Raw genomic sequence first — 9,817 nt, 5'->3', positions numbered from 1 at the left:
CGGAAACTATTTTTTTCCCCATGGCCTCATTTTCCTTGACTATACTGATGACCGTTGACTAGAGTGATGATGCGTTTTGAAGCTGTTATTCTTACCTTCATCGTAAGCAGTTCTCAAGCCCAAGCTTACCGCCTCCGTATTTCCTCTTCCATAATCTTCCTCTCTCTTGTCGCACCTCAGTAAAAACTTATCTTTCTTTTCTAGAACTATTCAAATTCGCTGTCGGCTATGGCCAATGGACCGCGAGCTTGTCGGGGCGCCGTACTTGTTTGACGGTCCCAGTGTCTGCACAAGCGCTGCGTGTGGCGTCGGTGGTCATGTGATTAGTAAAGCTTGTTCTCGAGCTGCGTACACCTGCGAAATTGGGTCAGAAAACTACACCTGCGAACTATGCTATAACTTCCCGCGTTAACACTCTTTGTGGCTACTACACCGGCAGAACTTATATTAGCCGTCGGAAAAACTTTATAACCACCTCTCTCCTCTTTAGTTCCTTAACTTTGAATTGCGGCTGTTTCCAAAACACAGCTGTGAACTGTGCGCGATTCCACTGACTTGCTTTTGACTCGCGAATCCTTTGAAAGAGATGGAATAGCCTGCCACATGTATATTGCATTGCTGCTCTGTTATGACGCGGTCGCGTTATGGCGCCCGTTCTGCAGAAATTCCGGCGCCGTCGTCGTCGTCACTGTCGTCGGCATTGTGAGCGAAAATTCCCGGAGAAGCAACCTATGTGGGCCACCTAGGTCAGATGACCTTGTGGCGTCCTCAAAACCCGCCCACCGGATTAGAAAGAGACTGCCCATCGTGGCAGGTGGAAGTTAAATGAATGATTTTCGCTAGGAGTTGCTCGGGAAGAACAACCTGGGTAGCACAAGCCCCACGAGTGGCAGCCTCTGCCATTGCAGGGCAGTGGCGCCTCGCTTATCCGCAGTACAACTGCGCCAGGAGTGCCTAAGAACTTCCAGGTATCTATGAATGTGCACTAGAGGATGACCAATTCTGCATATATGGGCATTATTAACCCAGTGACCCAATCGTGTCATGCCCTCTAGGCTAGCTTCAGTGTCCGCTCCAATTTTTAGCACACTTTAAGTCAATTCCATATTCTATCGACTGTATTCGGGCTCAATTTTTAGCACACTTTAAGTGAATTCCAGATTGTATCGACTGCAGTTGGGTTCTCGGCCTCACTAGGTTCGCTTTTGTGCAGAGGTTTTCGAGCATTTTTGAATACATCAGTGCGAATATACCAGTTAAAGTGCGACATGTTGGCAATACTTCAGAGAGATTTACACGCTAAGACAGTTTTTTTTTTAGTTCTCTGTAACTGGTTTTATCGAAAGCACCGTTAGATTCGCAGAAACGGAGACGATCGGCAGACTGCGGAGCTAAAAATGCACCTCAGAAGTTAGTGCTGTGTAATTTTCACCAAGAAAACAGTGTTAAGTTCATAAAGAATTTAGGCGTCACTACTTTGTGTCGTCTGCAGTGCTTACATTTATGATTAGCCCAGACGCCAGCCTTTCGATACCGAACTTTCAAGCCGTAAGCTTCGGTAATCCAGGCCTTCGACTTGAACATGCAGTATTCGGATTAGCTATATTAGGAAAAATGATAACACGGAATCGCAGGAAACTCGCAAGATACACTACTTCTGCAGGCCTTCCCATGTGGCGTGGGTTAAGGGATTAAAGGTTTGGTTGGTTTATTGGGGCTTAACATCCCAAAGCAACTTCGAAATTTCGAACACCTCCGAAGGTGTTCGAAATTTCTGGAGCCCTTTACTACGGCGTCCCTCATAGCCCGAGTCGATTTGGGATATTAAACGTCGATAAACCAAATAAACCAATTGTTCCACGCTAAATAGTTGTAAATCTGGCAATTTGTCACCATACCTTTATGTTGAAGGTGGTGTGCTTGTTTTGAGCAAGGTGAGTGAAACACGAAGCATTCGCAGCCGCAGCAGATGTGTACATACTGCACCTGGTACTGCTGCCGTATTGGCAGTTTACATGACATGCCGAAAATTTCCCAACCCCGGTCACTATCAGCCCGTATGAATGTGCGCTGTGTGTCTTCGTGGTGTTTTGGGGTTTTTTTCTTCGGAGCATGAAAAACAATAAACGTCCAGAGAATCCCTATTTTTTTAGGGAAATTTTGCTTTTATTTTAACGCCTACGACCCTCTCACTCAATTTCGACACGCCTTTGCAGTGGTTTACCACTTGATGCTATACTGCTCTATTGTTCTACTGTTCAGAATATTGCAGCAAATATTTGTAGTGTTTGTTTGTTGTTACTTCAAAGCTGCCGGCACGCCGCTTTCTCGTTTTTTTTGTTTTGTTTTTTTTTGTGGTTCAAGATGCGACCACCTTTATCTCGACTGATCGCATCCAGGCGGAGCTGATTCTACGCTGTTTCCAGAATGTACAGTCTTTGCCAAAAGTAACCCGGCACAGGTGGCTTGTTTCTTAGCCGCGTAGCGAAGCACTCATGGCAGCCCTTAAGATCTTATTCTGTGTAAAGAAAGGTGAGACCTTGTCCTTACATTATGGCACCGTTCGGTCTTCAGGGGTGCTGTACTACATGCTCCGTTATACGTTTGAGCAGCAAAAACCTGTTGCTCGGTTAATTTTGGAAAAGGGGGGTACTAGTAACTTTTCATGCTTTAGCTCGAAAGGTCGCTATCAGCTTGAAAATCAGCACGGCCGAGAGCATCGGGCATTCTGTTCGACGACCGCCGAGCACGCCTGTCGCTACGCCTCTGCCGAGTCATTCAGCCTTTGCGGGCGTAAGCAGCCCCAATAAAAAGTTTCGTTCGGAAGCCATTCTTGCTGTTTTCATGCTCGCCGGTCGGCAGTCACCACTACGTGACAGTATTATTTCACCTTCATTCCGCAGACGTGCTCTAATCATTTTAATTTTTTTTACCACCTCATGTTAAACCATTAACCTCTATGTGTAGCTTTGAGTTTAGACTGTTGTGTCATGTTAAATTACTATACCACTGCGAATGCTGTAGCTAAACAATGTACCTCGACTAATATCTTCAATATGTCCAGGACCGTTAATTTTTCCGCTTTTAACAAAGACGACCCCAGATTCGGAAGTAGATACAAAATTCAGTTTGAATCTTCGCCGTTTTCCTGCATATCTCACCAGTCCCAGTCGCAACACATTCGCTGATGCCAATCTAAACCTTTAATACGCAGAAAAACGACACAGGACAAACCATGATGTCTTAAAAAAAAGAAAGATGGACGCCCTTTATTGTACTCATTGACGTACGTTTGGCACTTCAGAAACCAAAGTTACGCTTCAGCGCGATACAGTATGTACATATTGTTGCTACCGCGACCGCCATAGTCATCATCATCATCGTCATCACATACATATATATATATATATCTGTTGGTGTAGTTGTCGATTCGCTGTTGAGCTTTGGTGCGAATACATGAGTTTGTGGTATTTACAAGAAGCGTTGAAGTCCTCCATACACGCGGCAATACTGGCGCTGCACGACCCAACTGCGGGGCAGAAATGCCAAGATGTTTTAGCAACACTGCTCGGAACAAAATAAGACTAAACATCTGAAGGTGAGTGTAGATAAATAACTGCGGAAATGAGGGTGACCTTTTACAGCTCATTACTTCGACAATTTGCAAGGCGATAACTGTTTCTCAATTTCTATAGAGGTAACCGAAACCGCAAGAAAACATTTTTTTTCTGCAATGCTTAGGTTTTTTGCACCTCTAATAATTTCATACGGCTCAAATATACAGTGGGCAAATATATTCAGAAAAACAGCTCAATTTTTGCCACGCCAGCGTTGCCAGGTGGGCCGGGATGAACATTAGCCATGCCTTTATGAAGGCGATGTAGTTATGGAAAGCTGAAAAAAAAAGAGAAACGACTTCAAACTAATATATACACGTTTGCGCTCTAAGGTGAGCATGCTTGCCTCTGAGTTTACAAACCAGCATATTTGCACTTCGTGTTTCTTTATTTCTCGCAGGCAAGCCTTAAACAGACCCAGCATCTTGAGCACTCAGGTAAGGTGAAAACTCGTTCGGAATGGACGCGACAAAATCTTAACTGAGTGCGGAGTTTGTGGGGCACCGCTGACCTTATTAAAAATGCTAAAGGTTGGTAGCAGTGAGAATTTGGGAGAACTAATGACCATGTGTGAAGTTCTGACACGAATTTCACTTGAATAGCTCAATATTCTCCAAACATTAAGCTCCAGCTGGCCCAACAAGATGTTCTAGTTAAAAATAAACGGAGCTTGTGTCGCATTTACCAGCCTTAATGGTTTATTGTTCCTTGATATTGTATCGGATAGAGTTCATTTGAGAACCACGATATTCCTTGCAGCTTTCACAAAATAACATAGTTTCCTGTGTGTTTAAGGTTAATTAGCTTAGTCTTTTTTCATTCAAACGTGACTTATTCACTCCAAACGTAAAGTTACTTATAGATGAATCGATTTTCCTGACTAATAAGTAGACAAATACTTGATTACGTCTGGAGTTGTGCACTGCCAAATTAAAAATTCAATAGTTCTTCCACTTAAGCAGTGTGCTAGGAACATATAAACACATCGGAGGTCAAGTTTTTTTTGGCACTTATTAGACTTCCAGAGACTTAAACAATGCCACCACCGCAAACAAGCTGGTTTTCTAGTTAAGCTCTTCGCAATATCCGGCTTTCTATTCATCTAATTTTTTTTTTGTCACCAAACTTGACTGAGCACCACGACAATTGTGTCAGGTTCGATCATGCACATTATGTTCAATACAACGAAGTCGTAACCAAGCTGAGTTAATTTTGTAGCTATAGATACATGCTTCAGCAAGAGCTTTCAGCTGAATACCATCTCTTGCGTCTGCCTCTAACTTTGAGGTGGCTGTAACTGCACCGGTTTATTGACCTAATTGTCGAAAATCCCGTTTTTATTCATCTTTTTCTCTGTATATTAAGCTCATGTCAGAAACACAACTGTATGTCTGACAGACAACGGTTCGCAACGAGCTATGTGTTATTTACCGATTACACGTCGTGATAAACCTTAGAAAAGTTCATTTCTAGCCTGCAGCTTCGTTTTTCTCATGGTATGATCAAGAAAGTGTATACGAATAGTTTCTGTGAGTCGGGAAATGACTACGCTCCTGCACTCCTTCAGAATTTTGGGAAAAGCCAGCACATAAACTTCCTTGCGGTCAACCTAGGTCACATATTTCTGTTCGGAGCGCGCGAGGATTGTTCTTGCCGAGAACCAATGATCGGCAGGCTGTGTACGGTAAGTTCGCATGCGTGATGGTGGTGTTTGTGCTGCTAACGTGAAGCGCGAAATGGCAATGAAGTGTCGTTCGGCATTCTACTTGGCTACGGTTTTCAAAAATGCGTACTTTAGAGGAATGGTTTGAGAAAGAGATAAGTGCCATTGCAGACAAGAGACTATGATGCGCCTCTACAATCTTGAATGAACGGAGCAAGCGACCTTCTCTCCTCCTCCGACTGTCTCGGGCGTCCCGCTCTCGCGTGAGTGGACGCTATCATCTGATAATGCAGGCTATACACGTGATCCGTACGACATATGTGCATCGCCGTTTCTGCTGCTTTTGTATTAGTTTAGAATGCACAGGAACCTGGTTAACGCAACGGTGTAAAGCTCAGCAGGGAGCCAATTAGCGCTATTCATAAACCAGCAAACAGTACTGAACGAAAATCAGCGCTGAAATGTAATACATTTAAAAGGGCATGACATTCGTATTGTTTTTTTTTTTCACTTGCGCCTGAGAAATTAGTTTGAAATGAACAAATCTCGCATCCTAATCCTCATTCCAGTCATGCATCATGAACCCTGCCGTGAACCAGGAACTCGTTTTCTAGAATGTGCGTTAAGATATTACACGTAAGTACCCAAAGTGAGAATTTTATCCCCACTTATATATGCGTGTTGTGTGCAGACATGCTTTCGGGAATATTTTCTGAAGCGTATAATTAAATCAATTAACGTCCATCTCATCAGACTAAGTAGAAAAACATGATTCTCTTGGGTGTCCAATTAGAAGTAACATAATCACAGATAAGCTGTACGAACGCACAGCCTATACTACGAAAAAGATCATAGTTTACCTTGCGGTTTTTTCTCGACCACTTCGTATACTTCGGACTAAGGCAAGAAGTTTTCTCCGAGTCCACGGAACAAACGCTATAGTGCACCCTTCGGTACTATCGTTCAGTGACAGAGCATACACCACACATGCAAGAAAAAGGAAATAAAAATCACAAAAGTAAAACCGAACGAGAGACAAAAAGTTCGCGTAGCGGCAAAACGCATATGCGACGTCCGTTCTCTCTTTCGCCGACTTGGAAAATTGCCTCGCGTCACGGAAGATTGGTGGCAATGCCTCGTTCGATTTTTGTTGAGCCGTTGACGCGCCGTGTTTCCCGTGTCGCCACCGACACCATCGCTCGGCGCGGGGCTGTCGAGTCCCGCACGGCGCACGTGATGGCGGTCACCGATACCACCACCAGGGGGCGGCCGAGGCAGCAGGAGCAGGCCGCAACACGTCACGACAGGAGCCACACGAGGCCGGTGACGAGCGCCAGCAACGTGGACAGCACCGAGCTGGTTAGCTGCGTCGAGCCACCGTGCAGTTGCAAGTCTGCAAAGAAAAGTTGAACACGGGAGCGAAGATATATCACTTAAGGAAGCAACTTAAAAAAAAAAAATAAGCGTGCCTCTGTGGCCATAAAGATGTCATGCAAGCTAGTAAAATCAAAATGACGCGTCATCTTCACGGCAAGCAGGAACTAGAAAAGCCTTGTGCACTGAATCAGTCACAGGCAACAAAGCTGCGCAAAGTTTCGAAAAACAATGCGTTTGAAGATCCCTTAATTTGTTTCTTTGCTTGTGAGTTACAACCAACATCATGGGAATGGCTAGATGAGGCACCCCTGAGTCGAAGAAGGAAAATCGATGAAAATGTGGCGTATGTTAGACTGGTTCGTGCAACACATTGAAACGGCCTTCCAGGAATATTAGACCGCTGGGGAAAAAAAAAAGGAATGAGAAAGACGATTTTAGTTTCAACAGCAAACGATTCTCTTGTGGTGAAGAAATCCTGCTCTTTGTTACCGAACTAATCTTGTAACCGTAATGAACATAGTACGACCCCATAAAGTGATCTAAGTTTATTACTTATTTCCGGTTAAAATTCAAAAGAGATATGACATTTATCCCTGTGGCAGAACTTCAGGGCTGCCCACAGCGCTGAGCTATTATTGCAGACAAGCAAGCAACAGAAAAGAAAAGGGTTTTGTTCTCAGCAATGCCAAACCGGACGGTGTAACTAAGCAACAAAACCTACTCTCCTCAACTTCGAGATGATAACCCATTTTTCGTTTTTTTTTTTATTCTCGTTTTTATGACTGGAGGCGAGACGCAAAAGGCGCCCGTGTGCTGTGCGGTGTCAGGGCTGATTAAAGATTCCCAAGCGGTCGAAATTAAGCCGGAGCTCTCCACTATGGCACCTCTTTCCCTCTTTCTTCTTTCACTCCAACCTTCCTGCCTTACCTCACGGCGCGGTTGAGGTGTCTACCGAGAAGTGAGGCAATTATGTACAACATTGCCAGAGAAAAATTTTGAAAATTGGAAAATTGTAAGACACTGATACTGACATATTGAAGGGAATGTACCATTCTACTCATATATAACAATTTTTCTTGCAGTATTTCCACCTATCGCACTGAGCAGTTAAAGCTCCCACAGAAAATTCGAAACGAAAACGCTACACACAAATATTGCCGTTGTTTACTGTTTAAACGATGGAATCATGCTGCCTTTCACGGTTCAGTTCTCTCAAGTACTACATAACGCTTTTTGCGGGATTAAAAAATAGCGTCTCAATTCTAACCTTTATTTCATAGGGACTATTTGTCGTGTTGCTATCGATACAATACTCACCTCCGATTTTCACAACAGCCGGTGTGTAAGACGGCCGCTGGTCTCTGGATGCCTCGGAAAGGTCTTGAGGCTTGGTTGTGGCCACGGCTGGATAACGTGATGCAAAACGTGTCACTCTCCACATTGCATGCCATGTTCATAAGATGCTTAGCTAAAGTACTACGAGATACATGGCAGGGCAGGACACACTACTTCAGTTTCTATTATCTGTTAAGCTTCAGTAAAGCTAGTGATGGCTGTTATGAAGCCGCGGATTGGAAAAATTCTTGTTACAGCTACTCAAGAAGGAAATAAAGCAGCCTGTACACACAAACATTCGCCTACGTCAGAAGAAATCAGCTGTATATAATATAATCTAATGTGTATTTATAAAGCAAGGCAACTAAAGTTTACCAACAAGTAAAGGCCGAAACAATGGTGTCGCTTCATTCACGCTTCAGATTCGATAAAAACAATCCGCCAAAATTTTCATGGTCAAAGCAACATTTTCACCACGGGCTTTTGTCCATGTGAAAATTTAAAACTTCCTTGTCTCACTGCTACAGAAAAATATTCTCTTTGCTTAAAATTTCAAACAAACCGCATGATCTCAAGTTGCCTGTAGCGCGTCCAGACTGAAAAAAAAAAGTCATCTTTGGGTGCGTACTCGCCCTCTTTTATCACCTTCTATTGCAAGTATTTCAAACTGAATACGGTGACCGGGTTCTTGAACAAAGCAGTACTCTAAATTTCTTTACTTTAAAAGTGTGACATCGACTCCTATTAAGGACAAGATTCTTTCTGTCTTATCAAAGACTTACTTACCCAATATAATGCTTGTGGGACTGTCGTTTATATTTCTAGAGGTATCCGAACATCGCTGCTTATTTAACAAGAGCTGCAATTTCAGACCGAAACACGCCCAAGACGCAAATATTTACTACCCTCAGTCCTAGAAATAATCAGGTGTAGGATACCGGGAACGCGTACGATTGGTAATTTCTCTTCTCGTGGTATTGGTGAGCTTTTCAAGATGCGACAGAATAATGTATCCGGCTATAAGTGCTGCAGCCAGCAAGGCATATGTTTTTCTCTCGAGGGGGGGGGGGGGGGGGGGGAATTATTTTAGGTCAATTTTCTCACTTCTCTATGCCACTGTGCGTGAAATAAAACCAACCAATGATTAGAAAGGTAGCAGCTTAAGCAGTACAATTACCAGCTTCAGGAGCCACCCACCCGAAAGATTGCGCAAAACTTTCGACCTATGTCTGACAGGTGTCATGGTTGGACGCCATCTTGTTCGGACGCGCGAGTACTCGGAGGAGCCACTCACCCCTGTCGCTGGGCCTGGTGAGGGAGTTTCGCATCTGACCGTTGCGCAGTTTCTCCGATTTCGCTCGGAACGCCTCGGGCGAGTGGGACGTAGACGACGAGCTGGCCGGAATCTCTGCAGTGCAAAACGCAATAACTTCCCGTCAGACGCAGATAAGATCGAAGCCTGCAGATCATGACAATGCTTTACTTTTCTTCCTGGCACTTACTGGTTAGGAGTGTGGATTTCACTATCTAAATTTGCAGTATTTTATACGGTCTACACACTGCGAAGTGTTCGGTGGTTCTTCAATATTTTTCACTATAGAGGTGACGCTAGATGAATATTTATTGTTTTTATTTGCTTAAAATACTTGTATCTTGCGTACGTAAACATTGCAGAGCTATTACAGGTTTCAATGTAACAAAATGAGCACAGATGGTTCTGTAGTTTATTCACTAATTAGGCATGCAGCAGGTCACGTAGTGATCGACCCGTCTAATGTATTCCAAAATCACATGCGCTGAAGAAAAAATAAATAGCGCCAAAGTG

General features: G+C 43.8%; 1 protein-coding gene across 1 annotated transcript in view; it reads right to left on the bottom strand.

Annotated features, from left to right (window-relative positions):
* Positions 1–3,241: 3,241 nt before the first annotated feature.
* Positions 3,242–9,817, bottom strand: part of LOC149341528 (lachesin-like) — a 142,968-nt gene continuing 136,392 nt past the window's right edge. Inside the window, exons 7-9 of the mRNA XM_089543629.1 lie at positions 9,287–9,400; positions 7,975–8,061; positions 3,242–6,673 (exon numbers count right to left, since the gene is read on the bottom strand). Of these exons, the coding sequence (XP_089399755.1) occupies positions 6,579–6,673; positions 7,975–8,061; positions 9,287–9,400 (296 nt within the window). The 3' untranslated portion in view covers positions 3,242–6,578. The remainder of the gene's footprint in view (positions 6,674–7,974; positions 8,062–9,286; positions 9,401–9,817) is intronic.

Source organism: Amblyomma mixtum, chromosome 5 (assembly GCF_055824585.1).
Source record: "Amblyomma mixtum isolate Tamu chromosome 5, ASM5582458v1, whole genome shotgun sequence".
Classification (NCBI taxonomy): domain Eukaryota; kingdom Metazoa; phylum Arthropoda; class Arachnida; order Ixodida; family Ixodidae; genus Amblyomma; species Amblyomma mixtum.
Note: the sequence above shows the minus strand (reverse complement) of the source record. Positions and strands in the feature narration are given on the sequence as shown.